General features: G+C 38.2%; 2 protein-coding genes across 3 annotated transcripts in view; both read right to left on the bottom strand.

The window, feature by feature from the left end:
• ahcyl2b (adenosylhomocysteinase like 2b) overlaps nucleotides 1–11,263 on the bottom strand; it is a 37,318-nt gene extending 26,055 nt beyond the window's left edge. For both annotated transcript variants that reach the window (XM_053508636.1, XM_053508637.1), the window contains exon 1: nucleotides 10,910–11,263. In XM_053508636.1, coding sequence (XP_053364611.1) covers nucleotides 10,910–11,221 — 312 coding nt within the window. In that variant the 5' untranslated portion in view covers nucleotides 11,222–11,263. The remainder of the gene's footprint in view (nucleotides 1–10,909) is intronic.
• Nucleotides 11,264–12,507: 1,244 nt separating this feature from the next.
• Nucleotides 12,508–23,110, bottom strand: tmem209 (transmembrane protein 209). Its single transcript, XM_053508103.1, has 15 exons — nucleotides 22,895–23,110; nucleotides 21,136–21,295; nucleotides 20,987–21,045; nucleotides 20,681–20,812; nucleotides 19,922–20,148; nucleotides 18,682–18,886; nucleotides 18,220–18,395; nucleotides 17,018–17,089; nucleotides 16,780–16,876; nucleotides 16,558–16,683; nucleotides 16,333–16,430; nucleotides 15,411–15,525; nucleotides 15,222–15,319; nucleotides 15,037–15,110; nucleotides 12,508–13,511 (listed from the first exon to the last, which is right to left on the bottom strand). Exons 2-15 carry the CDS (start codon nucleotides 21,279–21,281, stop codon nucleotides 13,457–13,459), a joined length of 1,680 nt encoding a protein of 559 aa, XP_053364078.1. The 5' UTR covers nucleotides 21,282–21,295; nucleotides 22,895–23,110; the 3' UTR covers nucleotides 12,508–13,456.
• Nucleotides 23,111–23,340: the final 230 nt, after the last annotated feature.

The raw sequence follows: 23,340 nt of genomic DNA, 5'->3' as shown, positions 1-23,340 counted from the left end.
AAATAATTATGACATGACAAAGCTTCATTCCAAAAAGCAAATAGAATGTTTCATGAATGAATCGGTGACTCAGACAAATCCAATGTACTTGTTCTTTAGCAAACTCTAAGGAGGACAAAAACATGTACAAACATGTACATTGGCTTCTCTCTCTAATCATGGATGACATCCTGCAAGGTGATTAAAATGATCTAAAGTCTTTATAGCTAATGTGTAGGTCAGTGTAGAAAATTAAGGCAAGCGGCACAAAATGGACAGAAAAAACGTTGAGTATTTAAAGCTAAAGTTTCACAGGGCGGTCAAATAATCTGGAAGCACAGGAAATTTTCTTTGTATGGAATTTGCCATTTTCCTTTTTATTTCAGACACAAGATGGCTCATCATTAATAGAGGATAGATGAGAACCAGATGTAACACCACTTGACTTTTTTCTTAGGGGGCGACTAAAGTCTGTAGAACAATTTCTGCACTAAAGGAGAAAATAGTCTCTGCATGCAACATCAGCTCAAACTAAAAATGTTTAACGTTTTTGTATTCAGGATATCTACAAGTGCTGCAAAGTCAGAGACTTAGAGCATGCACTGTAATTTATATATTTTGTTTAAAAACTAATTTTTGCCTCAGGATACAGACTTTCTGCCTTTGCATGGGTATGTGTGGGCATGCTACTGAAAACAGCATTTTCCTTAATGGAAAGCTATAATTACATTACACATGCTGTGGTGTCAAAGTCATATTTAGGCTAGTCTTTTCAAGACAGCTCTTATTTTAATACTATCAGTTACACAACATATGGGTTTAAAAAAAAAGTGTTAAAGGCCTACAGAGTTGACCTTTGATAACATGAAATTTAACATCTTGCTGACAATCAAATGCCAAATGTCTCCTCGACTTGTACAATAGTTTCTGTATAAAAATAGGCCGAAGCCCTACAGCACCAGGCAGGGAGGAAACAGGACAGACTGATGAGCGTCTCTATTGTAACAATTCTTTGTGACACAGCATTTTTAACTTGAATTCTCATTGTGAGTGGTTACATTCTTAAATTGAGAGATTAATACAAAGTTTGATTTTAAGTCCAATGTCCAAGCATACAGAAGGATACATTTTTCATTGGCCATTCTAGCAGTTGTTCAGTCAACACACTAGTAAAATGTCAACATGTAAGCCTATGAAATTAAGCTTAGTCATTCTTGTTACAAATTATTATGCTCCAAATTATTTTAAAACTATATTAACAGCCACTTCATTAGGTACTCTGTGCCACGACTAGGTTGGACCCCCTTGCAACATATTTCTTTCTGGGATACATTTAACAAGGTGCTGGAAACATTTAAAGATATTGGTCCATACAGCCAAGATCGCTGCAGATTTGTCACTGCACATCCATGACATTCCAAATGTAATGTGCTCTACTGGATTGAGATCTGGTGACTGTAGAGGGCCTTTGAGTACAGTGTACTGTATTGTCATGTTCAAGAAAGAAGTCTGAAATTATTTTAGTTTGTCACAGGGCACATTATCCTGTGGTCATAAATAGATGGACATGATTAGCAATAATACTCAGGTAGGCTGTAGCACTTAATGCTTAATTGGTGCTAAAGTGTGCCAAGACAATTCCCCCACACCAATTACACCACCAGCAGCCTAATCCATTGATGCAAGGCAGAATAGATCAATGCCTATATGTTTACACCAAATTCTAACCCTAAACATTGCAGAGAGATCAAGACTCATCAGACTAAGCAAGATTTCTTCTATGGTCCAATTTTGGTGAGCCCATGTGAATCGAAGCCTCAGTTTCCTGATCTTAGCTGATGGGAGTGGTACCTGGTGTGGCCTTCTGCTGCTGCAGCCCATCTGCTTCGTGTTTCGCTGTGTTGTGCGTTCAGAAATGGTTTTTAGCAGACCTCAGTTGAAATGAGAGGTTACTGTATCCTTTCCACTAGCCCGAGCCAGTCTGTCCATTGTCCGCTGACCTCTGGCATCAATAAGTCATTTTGACCCAGAGAACTGACACTTGCTGGATATATTAAGACCATTCTCTGTAAACCATAGAGATGGTAAGGTGTTAAAATCTCAGTACATTAGCAGTTACAGAAATTCTCGGACCAACCCGTCAGTCATAGATAACAGTGTCACATTCAAAGTCACTTAAATTGCCATTCTTCTCCATTCTCGGGTCGAACTTACGTCTTCACTTCCACTGCGCGTCTTTGCCGCGACTGCATGCCTAAATGCATTGCGTTGCTGTCATGTGATTGGCTGATTAAATTTTTGTATTAAAGAGAAGTTGCACAGGTTCATAATAAAGTGGTCGTGAAATGTATACTTCAAACAGGACAGAAGCTAGTGAGGAAAAATTATCTAACCTTGGTTTAATGTTGACATGGTTTGGATCAGGTCATTTGCTACAATGAGATAATTCTAAATAAATTCTAAAAAAAAAAAATTCCTCAAGATATGCTAGACAATTTTAAATGGACAAACAACAAAAGCAAAAATTTAGATTCATGTTTAAACTACATGTTTAAATTACAGTGAAGATAGATATTATGTTTATGCAGTTTAAAAGCAAAACTGTAGTACTAAATGACTATTGTACAGCTGAATAAAAACTGTCCTTCCTAACAAATTCCGAGTAGCCCTGCTGTCTAGGAAAACTGCTCCAGCAAGACATCAAAGGCATACCGACTTTATTTTTTTGTGTCTTTTTTACTACCTGTTTTGAAGTGTACTTGTGATAAAGTGCAAGTATGTCACAGAGACAGCTTATCAAGTCCAACCGTGAAGAGGAAAGCTCTTGTGCACTGATCTGCTATACAAGAGGAAATCTGGAAATTATTCAGATGAACAAAGTACACACAGTAATCCACTTAGGCACAAATGGGTTATAACAATTAAACCATAAAATAACAGCCACCTATTTTCCTGCACATGAGCTGACCTTCATAAAATGGCAATATACTGAGAATCATGTTGAAGTAATTACAGCATGACATTAACAAAACACAGCAAAATCTCAGTAATGCCCTAAAACAGGAGTTAAAGTGATGCTAGAGTTTGAATGTATTAGTGGTAGTGTCAAGTCCAGCAATTTAGTGTTTTGAAGGCCTGCTACCAGTTTTCAATGTCAATATGAAGAGACATGGGGACAAAAGCAGTCCAGCTACTAAAAACCAAGCTGCCTCCCATTCACCCTCAATAACCTGCTTCAACCTCAGCTTGCAGGACCAACACACCCACCTGGGAGCATGTATGACAATACGTCTACTACAAGGGCGGGTTGTATAAAGTATGTATCTATTTCCAACTTCTGCTCACTTGCAAAGATTCGTACTGTTCAAGCTTGCTGATTATTTGCACAGGTCCACATTGATTACATACTTTTTGCAAAGCTGTGTCTCCAAAAACAGTTTGTCTTTTTTGTCTGACTGAGGGTGCCACTGCTTACCCATGTTGCAAATTATGGTCCAAAGAGGGCATCACCTTTCCCTTTAACAACATTCCATAAGAGTTTGGGAAGTGAGTACACTTATTTTTGAAGCTTTGTAGATGGAATTCTTTCCCATCCCTGCTTGATGTATGACATCAGTGGCTCAACATCCCAGGGTCTGTGTTGTCCTATTTTTCGCTTCTTAACGCGCCACACATTTTCAATAAGATGAGATCTGGTCTGCGAACAGGCCAGTCTAGTACCTGTTGTAACACATACAGGATGTGACATGCAGTTCATCTCAGATGAGCTTGCGCCTAGAGTGTTTCTGGTTGTTAATGTATGGCTTGAGCTTTGCATGGTACGGTTTTAACTTGAATTTGTAGATGTTGCGACAAATTGTGTTAACTGCCAATGGTTTCCAAATTGTTCTTGAGCCCATGTGGTAATATCCTTTATAGAATGAAGTCTGTTTTTAATACAGTGCCGTCTGACAGACAGAAGGTCACAGTCATTCAGTGTTGATTTTCGGCCTTGCTGCTTACGTGCAGAGATATCTCCGGATTCTCGTAATCTTCTGATATTATGGACTGTAGATAATGGCATACCTAAATTCTTTGCAAATTTATGTTGAGAAATGTTGTTCCTGTTTAGCCTATCCTTGCTTGTGCATGAATCCTCATTTTATACCCAATCATGACTCTCAATTAACCTGTTCACCTGTGAAATGTTCCAAACAGGTGTTCTTGGTGTTCTGTTCCAACTTCCCCATTCTTTTGTTGTCCCTGTTCCAGTTCTTTGGAACTTGTTGCAGGAATCAAATTCAAAATGAATGAATATTTGAATGAGACAATCAAGTCATCTCTTGTCTTCGTGGTGGTTTTAGTTAAATATGGATCACCAAGAATTTGCAGTTTATTGTATTCTGTTTTTATTTATGTTTTACACAAGGTCACAACCTTTACTGGACTTGGGGTTTGTATATTTCAAAGCATGGGATTCTATCAGAAATGTACATAGATGTAATGCAGTAATTGTGCATAGATCCATAGCAATCTGGATAACTTTCTCTTGGCCTTGTGTGTAGGCGGATGCTGAAGTGAACAGGTCAGGTTGCCAGAAATGTTTGATTAGTGCACAAGGGACTCATTATTGGGTACTCAAAAACTTTCACCTTAGTAGTTTAAATCCATAAGTCATTAGCAGGTTTTGCTGGTGGCTAGCAAATGCAGGGTATGTACAGTATGTACGATAACAACAATACGCTATTTTATAAAAACATCACATGGTTTCCCAGATTAAGTATAAAGATTTGACCAATTACAAGAGCTTACTTTTCTTTCACTAACAATTGTGGCTGTTGATGTTATGAAGCAAAACTAGTGTCAGAAGCACTGAGTCATAAGTGGTCACTGCATGGTGGTGTCTGCTGATCTGCATTAACAAGCCACAGGAACCACAACACGGTTCCTGGTTTCACCACAGCACAGCAGTGTACACTCTTATACAGTACATCAGCTCAAATCTGATCCCTTGAACTGACTGTATAACTAGGATATCAACAAGATAAAAAGAAGAAAAAAAAAAAAAAGCTACACTGTCCTAAACTGCTTTACGAGTCGTTTAGACCACCGGTCTAGAAATGGTAATCATGAGTGCAACCTACTTTCCAGGAAAATCATCTTACAAACATGAACCAGGTTACATTCTAGTTTTAGCAGGATACATATGCTCTACAGGCTTCTGTAATAATAACTTTAAAAGTGTAATTCTTAGTGGAACATTGCTATCTTTGGTTACCCACAATCCATTTACAGGGCCTTCCTGTTCACTGTTGGCATAGCACCTGTCAAACCAGGAAGCAATGGTCTAATGGCATGAGATTACAAACAGCAGGAAAAAAAAAAAAAAGATGCATCTCTGTAGGCGTGTCTAAAACATAAAAACTGTAGTTTATTTAGAATGCATGAAGTGGCAGGAAGGGCATTAAGTCACGTCCAAAACAAAAACTCTGAGAACAACTCTGTCTAATCATTACCTTCATCCACTGGGTCTCTGGCTCAAAAAGAGGCACTGATCAGCTCCCAATTTCATGCGTAGTAAAGCATCTAACCAATCATTGATGATGCAGAAGGCAGGATTTAGCTAGGAAATAGAAAGCCTAATCTAACCTCAAAGTTAGAGGAAAAATACTACTTCATGTTCTTCTGTTCTGTTGGTGTGCATGAAAGCATTAAATATTACTGTTGTTGGGTAATATTTGTTGTTGTTGGGGTACACTAGTCATGCATCAATCATAAACCCTGCTTCTATGCATCATATCAGGATGTACTTATCTGCAGAGTGTTTGAGGTCAGAGCTGCCACTCAGTCAGAAACACAGCCTCTGATAAGTTGACAAGTACTGTGCCTCTGATTCACTGATATACTCAGAGGGAGGCAATGGCTTGTGGAGGCTAACAATAATAAGTGGAAAAATAGATAAAGGCACTACATTTATTTTGCTGCCTTTATTATATTAAATATTATCAATTAAAATAAATTAAAAAAATATTTTAAATGCCTGATAGGACAACTATATGAGGCATTTCACAAAACAGCATTTATTTGCCCCAGGTAAGCAGGCAAATATTAATATCGAGCACCAAGTGAGCATAGGTCATTAATGTAACAGCAAATAGCAGTACAGGCATATTCTCAAAAACATATTAAATCAGGGACGTTTGGGAGTAAAATATTTTTTGATGTGCATTAAAACACCTAAATAACGCAAATCTCTTGACTGTTAAACCTTACTGTTTTTCTCCCATACAAGCTGTCTAATGTCCTACTATGAAAGGTTTTAGACAGCATTAAGTGATGCTGTGGCAAATATAATAACCATAACTTATTGTGCACTTCTATCACACGATTCTAGAGTGGAGTGGGACACATAATCTGTGATTTGGGGAAATGGGCAGAAATGGATTAGGAAAATCCATCTATGTAACACACTAGTCCCCCTGCCCTTGTCCCATGGATCAGCAGCTCTATTTAGCAAGCTTGCTATTGTAGAACAGTTTAAAACATGCAGCTTACAAAAAATAAAAATAAAAATCAAAGCCAGCCTTTCCCCTGAAACAGCTAGTGATGAGTCCAGTCACAAAAGGCAGCCATTTTTGCACATTGATTTTAAAAGAGTACATGTTATGCGAATATTTGGGACTTTACCAAATTTTTAAAGAAGGTATCCAAAATATTTTTGGATATGCTAAATAAACTCGTTATATTGCGTACAACCAAAAGATCAAAGGTCTCCTGGAGCTCGATTCTGTTGGCTTGTATGCAATATAACCATCAATCAATTACTAGCTATAAATCTTTGGGAACCGTCATAAGGTTACAAAGAGAACTCCTCAACCATGAAACCATTATCAGAGTTTTGTTCTCCCAGACGAGCTGCACAGGTAATGGCTTAAATAATGAAAATGAACTCTTCCCAGGGTGAACATTAGCCTCAGTACCACCTTTATACTTTTCATTTTAGAAATAGACTCACATTAGTCCTTAAGCGGTGGGCCACAAAATTAGCATTTTCTTTAAGCGCTTCCAGAAAAATGTCTGTGTATTGTCTCTAGTGAAAGAGACTAAGCTAACAGTAAATTACTCTTCTCGTTGCTGATGACATCTCACTTACACAGAGTTTAAAAAAAGGAAAGAGGGAAAGACAATTCCCCATATACCCTAGACTTCTTTAAGCTTACGAGTGAAGAAAAGAGATGTGGAATATATGGCAGGAACAGGCATCAAGTTTGCCCTCACTATTATTTCTTGGATATGACTCAGCTGCACTTGCAGAAAATGAGAGGGCAAATCAGATTGTTTTGTTTTTAAACCAAACAAATGTTCAAAGCTCAAATACCTGTTTCTGTGCAAAACAATTTCCTTTACAAAGACCAAAGAGATGAAGCGTAACCCCCTAGAGGCGGAAATAAAATTCCAACGTGTACTTTCATGGAAAGCTAAAGATTGGGTCTCTTTTACACAATGAACCTCATTTATCTAACCGGATTAAAATGTATTAATTCATAAATTGTTTACATGAGCATTTACACAAGAAAATGTGGTTTGATTGGAATCCCGTTAGGTTGGGAAAATGTTCATATCCTGTGAGAACTTCTGGGTTAGCATCAATGTATGTATAAGATTCGCTAATGTGAACCCTGGTTAACTGACTTCATTTTCTGTAATCTGTGATTTACTGCAATTTTAAACAATTATTACACTGTCAAGTATAATAGGTTTATTCATTTTAAGTGCACACAAATTTAATAAACTTTTGAGAAGAAAGCACCCTAATTCATTCATGCTTGCTAGTTATCAATTTTTTGGCTACTTAACCGTCTACTGCACATGCAAAGACCGTCAAGCTTGGAAACCGTTTCATTAACTTTGCTGATTATGTTCTGGGAGCATTATTTGATGGGGTCTATTAAAACATGATATTCTCCTATAAAATGAATTATAATAAAGCATAAAAAAATACTTTTCCCACTTGCTCTTATTGTACCTTTACCCTTTAGCAGGTTTAGTAGAGTAGGGCAAAAATTCAAGCTATGGTGGCATCTTTTTTTTTTTTTTTGACAAAGGCAGCATAATTTGGAAGAAAAGTTTCATATATCATTTTCTTCCTTGACATGAGAGATTTCTTTCAGGACTTTCACAACAGACTTGAATCTCTTATATATTTATATGTTGCCTGAGCTCAGATATACATGTGAGAAGTGGCTAGGCAACATCAGTGAGATCATGTACCTCTTTCAAAACACTAATATCACTGTCAATATTGTCATCCTGTGTTGGCTAAGGAGGGAAAAAAAGGATTTTCAAGTCAAGTGGATTTCAGGCCATTCCATTGTATAACTAGTACACACTGAAATGAAATGTTTTCCCCAGGAACATGGTGGAAAACATAATACAATTGTACAAAACACACAGCGATGCAAAATGCAAATACACAACTCTGAGCAACATAGGCAAACAACACAATGAATCCACAGGACATTGATTGTGATCAGGACATGGCAAGAGGAAAACTATTGTGTGGAGGGAAAAACATTAGTGCAAAAACCAGTGCCTGAGATAACTACTACTGAATGAGATAACAGCAATAAAATAGGTGCATAAAAAATGTCTTAATAGCAGCAATTGTATATACATTATTATTAATGAAATGGATTATAATTCTTCCTTGATAATTTTATTTTAATTATTTAATTTTTATCTGATATTAGGTGGAAGGGTGGGAAATTTGATTGTGAGGCAGTAACATGTAAAAATTACGCTAATAAAGCAGTAATGTTCAGAATAATTGTGTTTCAAAGGCACAAATGCATTCTCATTAAAGACAGGTATGGAAAGGGCTGCACTTATGAATTTAAATAGTTAATCTAGACAGATCTGATTTGAGAAGAATCTTAATTGTGCAATACTGTATGTCAGTTTAGCCAGAGGTCACCAGCATGTCCTGACTGCTTTTTCGTGTTTGTTAACATAGTTTGGCTTTGGAGTAAATACTTACTGCACATCATTAAAAAAAATAGACAAAAAACAAAACAATTCTCTCAGTTTATGTAAGCTTTTTCCTAAAAGATTGAGAAATCAGGCCCAATGTTGTTGTGAACATTCCTGCAAGGTGCACACAACAATCTGGATGAACTTGCTAGTATGATGCTGAAAAGACCCCATGGACAGCAATGAAATTGTTAATTAGTTTGCTTATTGCTGAATGCTTACAAAACCTGTCAAAAGTTTGGACACACCTAATTTAAAGTTTTTTTTTTTCTCCTATAGTGATTTGTTTTCAACATTCTAAAACAATCTGCCAATTTAGTAATTCTGGATGCCTTCAGCATTGTTTTACATTAATTTTTATTCATTTATCTTGTATACTGCTTATCCTGTACAGGGTTGCTGGAGCCTGGACCCTGTCTCAGGAAGGGCAAAAGGCAAGGATTACACCTTGGACAGGGTGCCAATCCATTACATGGCATCGCAGGCAATTTGGGAGACCTAAAGCAGGGATAACCTCTGTGCTGTTTAATTATTATGGTTAAACTGGAATCCATTAGGAGCTTTCTTAATGCAGTGGTGGTCACATGTGACATCTTTACCCCGGTAGGATTAAAGATCACACTGCTAATCAGTTTATTTCTGCCTATTAATTTGAACCACAATTACCCATGCTTTGGATTATGGGAGGAAACCAGAGCACCTGGAGGAGACCCACCAAGCACAGGTAGCCCATGCAAAATCCATAGCACACAAACCCGAGGTGGGAATCAAACCCTCGACCCTGGAGTTGCGAGACCACAGTGATAAGGATGATGATAAGGATGATGCCTCATTGTTTTACAATATAGGAAAAAAAACAGGAAAGACCACGGAATTTAATTAAACCATGTTCAAGTAGGCTTACTGGGCAATCAGTGATGTGGCTGAATTTAATGGGGGGGGGAAACAAACTGATCAGCAGTGTACGATTTTGTGATGGGAGTATTCTATATGCATGATGAAAACCTGTTATTACGTTACACAACACCTGACACCTGAGGGTGAGAATCACGCGGGGACGATGACGTCACCCGCGACGACCACCACATACGCGAAGGGCCTAATGAACTCTAGTTTAACCACAATAATAAAACAGCACGGTGGTGATGCCTGCTTCAGGTGTGGTGTGAAAACCCAAGTGTTTCGGCTTATTTCATTTTTGACAAAGTTAAACCATCAGTATAAAAAAATGACTGAGGCGCAGCTGACACTCGGGTTAGAAACACTATAAGATGAACCTAATACCATCGTTGGGGGAACAAATGTGGTAGAGCTACCTGTTCTTCCTCCATCACTTCAGTGAGCGGTTAAACATCCAGAGCAACGCAATCCCAGCGCACTGCGGACTAGCGTGCTAGCGAGCTAAGCTAACCCAACTAGCTGAACCTGCAGTCAAAAGCGGTTGCAGTACCAATGTTACGTAAACAGTCCTGACTTAATACAGGGACCTCGACGTTGCGTTTGAGGATCAATGTAACACTATCCACACTGCTGTAGTAGCATTTCATGTTTATGGAAAGACAAAAAAAACCGTTATCAGCAAAACCCGGGCAACGGTGGTGGATTGCTAACTTTCCTTACAGTGGCCACAACAGATTTCACAGCATGTTAAGTGTGGAGAAAAACGTTTGACTCGAAGGTTACGACGACATTGATACATTTAGACAAATAAGTTACTCGACTAATTTTCTTTTTTTAATCAGGAAAAGCAAAAACCGTATGCGTGTTTAAAACGCGCTGTGCCGTTAGCAGAGTGCGCGCGAGCCCCAGTCGCACAATGAGAAAGCTAACAGGCTAAAAAAGCGCACGAGCTGAAGTGAACGACGCTATCCCTTTCTGTACCGCATGATCCATTTCCCCGCATCAGAAATAAGTCATGTACCTTTTTCATGCGAGGAGCCTCGGCCACGGTGCCGTCGCTGTTCACGAATGCCTCGCCGCCGTTTTGTTGCGGGTCCGGTCGCTTCATCGCGGACGCTTGAGGCATCTTGATCGGGGTCGGGCTCAGAGGACTCGCGTCGCTCCGGACACTGGGCTCCGGCTGGGGAGATGTCACTGTAACATTAGCCTCGCTGTTTAATGAGCCTTTTTCATCTGTGTTAGGTGTCACTGGTGAAACCACGGGCAATTCCTTCTTTGAGACGTCTTTTAGCTCGACCTCAGCCATTTTCGCTGCCACAACCTGAACTGACATCGCGGCAATCCCCAGTGCTGCTTTACCGAACCAGGAGAACGACACACAACCGGAAAAGAGTGGGACGAACCAAACAGCGCAAAGGATTGTGGTAGTTGTAGTAAACTTTAGCAGAGCTGGGAACTAGGGTTATGATTATACACTGCTCGGGCCAAAAAAAAAGATTGGCCTTAATCAAGTATGGAAAACAAATGGGGAGATTTGAAGTTACTGGAATTGGGTTATGAACTGTTCAACTTCATGGAAAAAAAGTGGTTAGAAAAATATCATGGAGACTGATCTGAGGAAAGAACTGACAGCATAAATCATAGCTATGTATAATAGTGAAAGCAACAGCATTTTCACATTGACACACAATGTGACAAAAACTCTGTGTGAGACTTGTTTGCTAGGCATCACCCATCCTACATAGTACCCAGTATACAAGCCTATGATCTGGGGTTGCTTCAGTTGGTCAGGTCAATGTGCCAATAAAATGTTGCTAGCTGATGACCTGAACTTACTGAGTAACCAGGGTATCACATCAATGGACTTTCTCTTTCCTGATGGCACAGGCATGTTTGAAATAGTAAAAATCTGGTTCTGAGAGCAAAAGTAATTATTTTCACATATTAATTTGCCACCACATTGGGTGCCATAATCAAAGCTAAAGGCAGTGAATGAAATCTGGGCAGGTGAGATATTTATTTTTGGCTGAGAGTGTATATACTGTTTTACATGCAGTAACAAGTTAAGTTTAATTTGACTTAAAAACTGTGTTCAATATATTGTGTAAAAAAACTTTAAAGTATTATCAGTGCTTTATCCTGGTCTGGTCAGGATCACAATGGATCCACAGGCAGTCCAATGGACACTGGGTATGAGGCAGAAAGACTGTTGATGGAACTATAGTTTCACCACGCACACACAAACACGAAAATGGAGATGATTTAGAGCAGCCAGGTAAATGTACCTGCATTTTTATAGGGTGCAGGGAAACAAAAGGGAACTCAGGTAATCCACTTGAAAAGAGAGAAAATATGTGCAGAACATCCATACATAACTGAACTCAGAAACAAAAACCAGCACCCACAGCTGTGAGATATCAATGCTTTTTTAAGCATTTCTTACTGATAAAAGTGGTTTAAATTGTTTCCATTTAACTAGTTGTGTTTCCCTTAGTTTCAACACAATTGAAAATTGAATCCAATATGAAGAAAATGCTTCATGAAAGTAAAACATGGTATACAGGGAAAACAATTGCAACATCAACACCAAAGTCTTTTTTTTTTTTTTTTTTTTTTTTTTAAAGAAGGTTTAATTCATTTATTGCATATAAAAATGGCAAACAAAACACAAGCCAAAGAAATGAATTGAAGAAGTCTTTTTGGCAGATGATGAGAGTGTTTACACTGGTTATTTGCTGAAAATCAATCATTAAAAAAATTGCAAAGGAAACAATAAATAGCTACAAGGTTTATAACATGGCCTGTGCAGTATGATAGTACATCAGGTCATGCAAAAGAGCAATTTAACGTCATGCATCATTTAAAAAAACAACTGATCTTGGGGTCGATTACAGTAATTGCCCCCTCCGTACATTTTTCCTGTAGGGAAAATTACAGCTACTGGTAATCTCTGTTAAAATGATCAAATCTTAATTGGCCCACATTGGGGAGTAAATGCTTCTTTCTGTTGTGCGAGTGTGATGACGGAGACTGATAAAAAAATCATAAAAATCGTACATGATTTTGGGTTTGGTACTGAAATGTTTTCTCACAGCAGAACATGACTTGTAATCAGTCCTATTTTCTGTAAATAGAACATTTACTCCAACAAACCTCTTCCTAACCAATGACATTTGGGTCCTGTTAGCTAGATAATTTTTTAACAATGAGGACGATAGAATGTACAGAATGGTAGAGAAAAATAAAGCAGATATAACATCTGTTTATACCTATAACAATGTCTCATCACTAAAGCTCCAGTAAACAACTTGGATATAAAAATACTCCAATTTCACACATTCAATCCTGAAAAATTCTACAGCTTTATATCAAAACCATAACAACATAGGCAGATTATGTACAATGACAAAATACAAATAGTTTTTTCCATTTACATTTTGTGTAGAAAGCCGAACAGATCAGTGTCTGCCTTTCCCGACCAAATATCTACAAAGCTGTTATATTTACAATATGACTGTGTGAGCATTGGGTGATGTCCTTAGTCAGTTATAACATGGTTTAAACAGTATTACTCTCCAAATATCCAAAGGATGTTGACCCCCGAGAGCCCCAGGTTAACTCTCCTGTAGGGGAAACAAAAAATAATAATTATGCGAGGTGAGAAATCTCCTTTCCCCTCCTTTTCAATTCAATGCAGTTATGACTTGTATTAATTACCTCTTAGTCAAACAAATGCATACTAACAAATCAAAACACTGGGCCTCATTTACCAGTCTTTCAGTACTAGTCTAAATATATTTCTATAGCTCATACTGAACTGAAAATTTATACCACAAATTGAAATGAAGTCATGTAAGTTTTATACTGCAGCTTAGCAATCTACCCCAGACACACAATAAATGACTAGTATTAATTATCTTACTGCATATTGGATCTGTTTTGGATTGCTTTGGTTTATGTCATCAATATGGAAAAAAAAAATTGTTAATTGAAGGCCAATCAAAAAATAAATAAAATTAAAATGTAACCATGAAAATGTAAAAACTGCATTTAGATAATTCAAACCTGATAAAATTTGCTTCATATTAGAGAGGCTCTTTAAATGGAAATTTACAGTTAACTGGGTTTTTATGAATATAATTTTCAAGTATAAAAGCTTTTGTGAAGAGTAAAATGTTCGTATTCAGAATAACAAACTAGGGAATAGGGCTGCACAATTAATAAAAAAAAAATCATTGTACAATTCGTACTGTACATACATGCAATCTAATTTCTGAATGACAGTGATTTTCTTGTGTGCATTTTCTTGCATTCAAATCATGCTGCATTCACATGTACACTTATTTACAACAATCCCAGATTTTATAAGTCACACTCAGTCACGCTCATTAGTCACACCCACAAAGTGTAAAACAAAATACTATTAATTTACCAATCAGGCAAGAGATTTAGTGAATGACTCAGTTATACAACTCATGAGGGTTTAATATTGGCTATTTTCTGAACATCAAGCAGAAAGAAAAGATAACTATGAGGCTTTATAACATGGAATATGTGCAGTATGTTAGTATGTCGGATCAATTTATCTTTAAACATCATAAAAAAAAAAAGAGTGAAAAACAATACTAATTAACAAATCAGGCAAGAGAAAATAATTAAAGCATACAACCCGATCACTTCCCTCATCTCTTATTTACTGCATTTCACTCTCACTCATGTGAGAGAAGTGTGTAACAAGGAGGCAGACCTAAACAGTCTGGGTCAATTTGTGGTTGCCTAATTTTAGTCAATCAGAGGCTAGAGGAGGGACAATACTAGCCAATCAGAACCTGGAGGTGGGTACATTCTAAAATCTTGTTTTCGATATTCAACAGCTTTTAAGTTTTTTACTTTATAGTTTCTAAAATAAAATAAAAAAACCTTTTTTTTTTTTTTTTACAGGTGACATGAAAGGCCTGTGTAGACAGCACATGAAATAAAAAATAGTGCAAAATATTTCTTGAGTGCAATATATGATTGGGTGGGAAAATGAGAATTGTGATCTCCATTTCCATGAAGAAATTTTAATTCACATTTTAGCAAGAATCATGCAGCCCTACCTAGAACCAAAAAAGAACTTAAGTAGTACTAAAAGCTGATAAAACTCACCCTAGCATCCCAGACTCCTTGGTTTTGATTATGTACAGGAACATGAGGATTGTATGAAACAAATTGTTTCTGCCCTATAAACAAAATAAAAAAATACAAGTCATAAAAATTAAGGTAATAAGTATACAAGTAATGGCCGTAGTTTAACTCTTACAGAGCACGTACTAGAAGAGAACACACTGTACCTTAGGCAGGCTGTAGACATGGCCTTGATACACAAGCTGATAGTGAGGTGGGTTGATGCTGCTCTGGTGAATGCAGAAGAGGTTCTCATTGGAAAGATCTGTACGAGTCAGGACAAAAAAAAGCTGGGTTGAAAAAAACAAAATTTGTACATGAATAAATATCAAGTTTAACAGAATGTATGGCTTTGCCTGGTTTGTTTGGAGTCTGAATGAAATGCTGAGACGTGAAGGTTTTCCCATCTGGGTACTTCGGGTGAGGAGGAAGTCTTGAGTCCAGATAGGTGCACAGAATATTCATGAGGACCTTGAGAAAGTTAAAAAACAAAAATAAATACAAAGTCAAAGCCATTTGAGTAGAGTTATTCTGTTACGCTGTTTACAACTGGCATTAACATGCGTCTTCGGTGATCAGACTATAAATAGACAGGCCTAATTACAGGTTTAAACGGTGTTAAATGTGTCTCAAAAACACACTGTTGGGCATGTTACCAGAATTTTATTTGAACAAGCTTTGGTAGTCCACTGAAACAATCTGTACAAACATAACGTAATTTGTAGGAAAGTTCGGCCTAAGCATAAACAGAGAAAAACTGATCTAATAAAATCTATTTGTGTTGAGGAAATCTGACGAAGTCGTTACTTAAGACACATTCCAAATACCAGGGGTGAACATCCATTTTTTTTTGTTTGCGGGAACTACACTGGGCATACAACTGTAAGACAAACCAGATATCTATGTTTTATTTGGCTGTAACAAGCAATAAGAACTTAGCTGAGTGTAAGCCTGGGGCTAATACTCAGTACATAACTCGCTCACAACCATATGAATAGATGACCCATAAACAAAATTTACATAGGAAATGTGAAAGTCTGTGTGGGTTGACTTTTTTTTTTTTTGCCAGAATATCAGCAGTAGTTTTTGAGTAACTGCCGGTTACATAAGAATAAGTTTTAAATGATTTCATGTTGCTAGCACTGCTTTAAATACTACTAAATGTTTTTGTAAACATCATTTTTTTAACATCAAGCTGGCAACCAACAGGCAACAGCTGGCTTGGGATAAAAGCATGCACCAAATGGATCTCATCAATAACAGGTGAGTCAAACTCACAGCAGAATCAGTCGGGAGGTCTGTGTCCCATTTCCGATTCTTCAAGTTCCCTCCATTATTCCAGCGAAAGGAGCTCATGCAGCCGCTGTGGGCCAGCTCTGGAGCAGATTAGAATTTTTAGCAGATACGAATTACAATTAAAAAATACTAACCAGACACATAACTCAGCAATGCACATGCAACCAATGCCAAAAACTGTCAAAAATTTGGCTAAAGATTAATTACCCTTGATTCTTTCTACCAAATACTCCTGGTTGGATGTGATGTCCAGGTACTGCACTATAGTGTTAAGGGTGGGAATGGCGGAGGCTTTGGCTACAGCTGCCTGTTTCAGATTGCCAATACTGGCCTCTGAGGGTGAGAAGAATTTGTGAAATGAATGTAAAAAAAATTATTATAATAATTTTATATATATAAAAATAATCCAAGGTTGAGCAAATACTGTACCTCCTATCTGTAACTCCGGGCAGCCCATTCTCCTGAGCTGACTGTTGATAGAATCCATTTCTTTAACCAGATGAACCAGGATGGTGTCGTTTATCCACTGTATATGAGAGATACATGAGCTCCTCCAACAGAAATATTACACTATTCAAGCATAACTAAGAACAATGCCTTCTGACTTGATTCTGTTTGTCATAAATTCTTATTTTAGAGATGCATGCAATAATAGCTGGCAACTCACGTTTCTTAGTTTGGCAGTCCAGCTGTCAATGCTGTCAGTAACCACACGACTGGTTGTGATCCGTGCCCAGACCTAAGGAACACAAAACAAAATCAAACACCACAAACCAAATCGGGCTTGGCTTACAGAAAAACACACCACATAGATTACCGTAAAGCATACAATAGAGCTGTGCAGATATTTAACTAACTAAGCCCCATATAGTAATTTCAGGATTTGAAAATCATACGATCAACTACAAAAAACATTTTTATTTTATAGTGCGTCAGGGGTAGGGGGGGATTTTGCTCTTGTATCAGGTTTTAGTCCCATTGCAAGTTCCCAATATCCCAAAGTCCTACAAATACTGTTAAAAAAGTCCTCTGATACTGTATTATCACAATACTCAGTGGGCGATTTCCTTTTTATAATTATTCCGGTTAGATTTTTATTTTTACAATTCCCATCAAACATGGCAAATTATTTGCTTGGACCATACAGAATGTTGGGCTTTCTGGCAATGTGTAAATAGTTTAGAACACATCACCTGTAGGATTGTAGAGGAACAGCAACATTTTAGCAACTTAGATGCAAGCACATACAAGTTTAAATATAATTTATTTTTTTAAATCAATTTGAGTCAATGTTGCGATTAGGGATGCACCGAAATGAAAATTCTGGGCCGAAAACGAAACCGAAATTTTTGGATGCACTTGGCCGAAAACCGATACCGAAACCGAAAATGGCTTCATTAAAAAACATGTTTAAAATATTTTCTTTTTGTTTGTATTAAAAAAACTACAAATTAATTAAGCAATCAAACTTTTATTGATAATAAATAAAAGTAATAAGGCTGTTTAACAATAACAAAACTTGCTTCCAAGTGCTTCCAAACCGCCGACATACTCCGTGTTTGATGCGTAATGACAACGAGATGGGAGGATGGGACAGGCGAGGCGACAATTTCGGCTTTTATTTTCGGCGCTTTCTTACGTTTCGGCGAAACCGATAATGCTATTTCGGCCGAAAATTTTCGGCGGCCGAAATTTCGGTGCATCCCTAGTTGCGATACATGAAATGTCACACAAAAGACTCACAATTCATCACTGAATCGATATTCCCTACCCCCATCTCTAATGAATTGATGTGAATTTAATTAGTATTATTGCAATATTGTGTTAATTTTGTATTTAAATAAATGTAAATACAGAAACAGAGGTTACCTCCTCAGCAGCTTGTTTGGATCCCAGCTCAGTTTCGTCTTTGTGGGCAGAGGGAGCCTGTGAGCGACAAGCTGGTTGGTACTGGAACTTCCTCAGGCTCTGAGCGTAATCACCCACAGAGCGGTTGTAGTTCCAGAAGGTTGGACTATGTGAGGGAGAAGTTGACTCTGGACTCCCTGATAAAGAGACAAACACATCCTCAAGATAATCCCAAATACATTTACATTTAGACATTTGGCAGACGCACTTATCTAGAGCGACTTACATTTTTATCTCATTAAACATCTGAGCAGTTGAGGGTTAAGGGCCTTGCTCAAGGGCCCAACAGTGGCAACTTTATGGTCATGGAACCTGGAACCTTCCGAACACTAGTCCAATGCCTTAACCACTGAGCTACACCTGACCCAATATTAGATTATAATTTTATATATCTGTTATAAAAAGACATGATGGATACTTTACCCAGGTGGCTGCGATGGTTTCTCTCTTCCTCAGAGCGAAGAAATTTCTCTAAAGACTTAAGGTCATCCATGTAATCCTCCTTCCCTCCAGGAGAACTAAAGACAGAAGGGGAAGTACGATAGCGTGTTCTTAGGCTGGTGCTTTCTGCTGGACCCAGGCTGCTGGGGTAAGAAGAGGAGCTGGTGGATGGACTGTAGTTCAGTACCTAAAGAAATACATTGCAACATTTTCAATACACTCTAATATAAATCATGAAGACATTATCAAACAGTAACAGATCAGAAAGGGGACAGAACCATTTAAAGGTTTTAAAATAACAAGGCTTAACTTGTTTGGCAGATATTCCATAACATTAAGTGAAACCACAAATTGTTAAAGAAAAAAACAGCAATTATGAATTTTTTCTTTTTTCATTTATTAGTTTTCTTAATAACCAAACTTTAAGGACCTATATTGCCAAAAGTATGTGAGCACCTGAACATCACACCCATATGTGTTTTTTTCCCCCCAACGGTTGCTACAACTTTGGAAATAAAAAATTGTCTAGAATGTCTTTGCATGGTGTAGGAGTATGATTTTCCTCTCCGGCACTTAAGATGACGTGCAAATGAGCTCCAGCATGACATTTAGAGATTGGCAAAAAAAAAAAAAAAAAGTTTGTTACGTATCACAATTCTTTTGTGTCGTGATCGCCACACTCACTCCAAAATTAAATGAAACTATGAACACGTTGACAAGCAGCACAGCAGAGTCCCATGTGGTAGGAGCAAATTATTTATATTTAAAAATAGAATTTTTAAGTTTAAAAAATAATAATAATATTGAATTGGGATATTTATAAAATTGAGACTTACAGAATTGTAATACAAATCGAATCTACGCCCAAGTAGTGTGATATCATCATATCGGCTGGTCCTTGGTTATTTCCTATTCCTAATGACAATGCTACTGTACACAGGTACATGTGAAAGAACTCAAGTGGCCTGCACAGGAGGCCCACGTTAACTGCACTAAACACCATTGGGAAGAACAAATCTCTACATTTCACAAAACTTTAAGTGGAAAGCCTTCTGCGAAAAGTGGAGGCCGTTACAGGAGCAAAAAGGGATGATCGACACATCGGGTGATTGAAAGACACATGCATGTAAATTTCAAGGGAAAACTGGGCTGCTACAGCTGCAAATGATCTTGACAGCCAGATAAAAAAACAATGTGTTTCCAGTGCTGCATGTAGAGAGACCTTGCCATATGCCACAGAAGGGGAAAAGTTTCTGCCACTGCCTGGTGAAGAGGGGCTGCTCAGAGGTGGGCTGTATGCAGACACACAGCTGGGGGAGAACTTTGGACTGGTACTGGGGGGCCGGGCAGGGCTGAAACTGAGCACGTTTTGTCCCTGTAGAGGAGATGACTGGGAAGCCACCGGAGACTCTTTCTTCTCTGGCTTTTGGGGTGGAGATGCCTGAATACCTGCAAACATGACATGCGCAGTTTACAAAGCTGGAAAGACTTTCGACCGTCTAAATGGCAAAAATCTTTGACCTTTTTTAATGCTTAAGTTGGATTTCTCTATGTGGAACTTAGTCTGACCAATAAAGTTTGTCAATCTGGTTTTACTGATGTCAAAGATGTGGAAGTAAACCGCTGACATTCAGTATTTCCAATCATATACAGTTATTTTAAAGAGCGTTGCAGCAGCAAACATTGCACATGCCGCTGTACTTTATGGGCCTTAAAATCCTCCAATCTTTTAAGGGCATGTTTTACTTTTTATGCGCCTTACCCTTGAACTGATTTTTTTTATGTTACTTACTACTACTACATTATCTCTAAAGTGCCAATGTCAACCCTGATGTAGTCAGTACATACAGTAAACTGAAGGTCATTTGGGGTTGTGTACTGAAAAGGGAACAAGTTTTAACTGGAACATGGGTCACATAAGAATTTTAAAGTACAGCTATACATCAGCAAATATATCTGCGTGACAGTTATTCATAATCACCAGTGTTGTGGAGGCCAAGAAGTCGATGTTGCTTAGGAGAGAGGGCGATGCTTGAAGGTGCCATAGTGTACTTAAAGTACTTCCAAAAATCAAAGACAGCATTCAGGCTGAACAGAGAGGCCAGGGCTAGCTCTGTTAGAGGGGGAAAAAATAACAACACTTAGAAACTTACCTCAAAAAAACTAACAAACATGACACTCCATTAACATTTGAACATTTACAGTATATAATTAAAGTTTATAGAATTCTACAACAGACTGTTGTATGCCCCCCACCCCCCCTCCCCCCCCGGGAATCCATACTTACCAATGTACCAGATTGGCCAGTAAGTTATGTTATAGTATCTACTGAGCAGCTTTCCTGACCTGCAACACACATTAATTCTGGTTAATGTGCCAGTGTGCAAAAATATATTATGCATCATGCATATGAAAAATATTTGCAAAATCCCTCACATTTCTGTGTAAATCATTCCAGCCAGAGAGAAGTTGAGTACTGCCCAGGCCAGGAGAACCTGACGTTCCTGTTCCTCTCTCCTCATCCTTATGGTCTTGTCAATAAGGGAGGTCGTGCCTTCTTTTTGCGGCGTCATTGCTTGCATTGGTTGTGTTCTTTCTGCAAGTTAAAGGGTTTCACATCTCAGGTTTTGCAGCGTTGTGACCGACAAAAGATTTTTATCTATTTTATTTAAAAATATAAATTTATACAAATCTACTGCCATTTTGAGGAGACCCAAGCAACTATGCTACACTCAATATGACTTTCTGGCTGATACACATCACAAAGGAGCTGAAAGTCAGTTCGCTAGACTCACCACCATTGTGAAAGACATACAGGCGACTGTTATCAATGACTAATCACTATGGTCCCTCACGCACACACTTTCTCTTCAGCAATTTCTTCAAATAAGTCTCTATCTTTCCAAATACACACTATCAGTACTTTCATTCTGTGTTTTAATAGTTGTAAATATTTAAATAATTAGTTTGAGTACACGTAGGAGATGTTCGTCATATGTGGGAGAGATGAGTTTGTGTGTTGGAAAGGATGTTTTTATGAATAATGTTGCTGAACAGCATTCATGTCCCTTATGCACTGACTTTTGGAGTATGCTGTAATTTGTAAAATTCTGCAAACAGTTCATTGAACCACTAATAAAAGTGCTTGGATGTCTTGTCCAATAATTTTGCACAGTACCAGACAGCATGTGCATTAATCAGGCATAACATTAAAAGCACCTAGTTTTGTTTTCTCCAGCTCGGCCCCTCTGGGTGTGTCTCCGCAGGGCCTCTGAGACTGTGCTGTGGTATCTGGCACCAGGGTATTGGCAGTGGATGCTTTGGGTGCAGAGGATTATGGGGAGAGTGCGCTACGGATTGGACTTGTTTGTCCAATGTATCCTATGGCTGCTTGTTCATATTGGGATCCGGATAGTTTGAAGGCTGGATTGGAGGTCCTGGACTCTTTGCCTACTGGAATCTATGCGTGGCGAGCTGTAGTGTGGCAGACTACTGTCCGGGTGCCTTTCCATTGTAGCCATCATTCAGCTATTTCAATTCAATATATTTGTATAGCGCTTTTAACAACGGTCATTGTCGCAAAGCAGATTTACACAATCAAAAGAATTATTGGAATGTGAATGAATGAAAATGGTCAGACAGTCAGCTATTTGAGCTGCACTGGCTTTTCTGTGGGATCAGATCAGACCAGACGAGTTGGCATTGTGTCCCTGCGGGGATGAGGGAGCCTTGGGTGTCCCTGAACCTGCCAACAAGCTTCTTTGTGTATGGTTGGTGATTAATGTTGTCCAGTGTTGCTGTTATGGCTGATCAGTGTTAACATGCATGTAAAAAAGGTAATGAAACTTAATATGTAAGGAGGTTTTTGATGCCACCTGGCGACATCGAAAGGCTTTTAATAAACGACTTAGCAAACTCACTTTTCTCTAAAGACAGCTTGCACCCCTTCTTATAGTCCATGTTGCCTGACAAGACACAGGACTGAGACAAACACTAACACTGAGTGAGTGTGTCTCTCTGCATGCAACATGAAAAGCAATGTGGCTAAGTAACTTGGAGACTTCTTACTGAACATTACAGCTGGCACAAAACCCTGAAGCACACCTCCTCTTTCTGTACTTACATGCAGTTTTGCGAGGTGTTCGGACAAACCGGCGGCAAAGTGTCAGGAAGTGATCATTTGTGCTTAACTTACCTTTTTTAGCATGGAGCCCTGTAGCGGCTAACTACCCCGTGCTAACTGTAGAGCTGTAATAATATATATATATATTTTATATAAGCATAAAAAAAACCTCTCCAGTTCGATTAGTACACGTTAGAAAATTACAACTTAATTTACATAAAGCTACCCGAAAAAAATGCTTTAAAACTCAAACTCAGCCCACATTGTCCAGGCGCCAAACTATGCGGCATGAGATACTGGGACAATCTCAAATAGCTCTCTATTACTTATGTAGTGCACTGGATATACTGTAGTAGCGGGTATATCATGCCCTTAGTAGGAAACCTATATAAGGGGAAAATAGCTGTTTTGGAAACCAAGCCACATTTCCATCAACTTACCGGAAACACTATTTTCTATTTCAAAGTAAAAGACGTTTGTTTCGGATGTTCCGTTTATTTTAATAATTAGAACTTTGG

The sequence above is a fragment of the Clarias gariepinus genome, chromosome 12 (assembly GCF_024256425.1).
Source record: "Clarias gariepinus isolate MV-2021 ecotype Netherlands chromosome 12, CGAR_prim_01v2, whole genome shotgun sequence".
Classification (NCBI taxonomy): domain Eukaryota; kingdom Metazoa; phylum Chordata; class Actinopteri; order Siluriformes; family Clariidae; genus Clarias; species Clarias gariepinus.
The sequence above is the reverse complement of the archived record's forward strand: the minus strand, read 5'-3'. Positions and strand labels throughout refer to the sequence as shown.

What these genes read in the sequence shown, in the direction of transcription:
- tmem209 (XM_053508103.1), bottom strand. Translation starts at nt 21,281, where the DNA reads ATGCAAGCAATGACGCCGCAAAAAGAAGGCACGACCTCCCTTATTGAC. An exon ending in TTTGGTAGAAAGAATCAAGG is followed by an intron (nt 16,431 to 16,557) that starts GTAATTAATCTT and finishes AATCTGCTCCAG; the next exon opens with AGCTGGCCCACAGCGGCTGC. An exon ending in TCAGACTCCAAACAAACCAG is followed by an intron (nt 15,320 to 15,410) that starts GCAAAGCCATAC and finishes TGACTCGTACAG; the next exon opens with ATCTTTCCAATGAGAACCTC.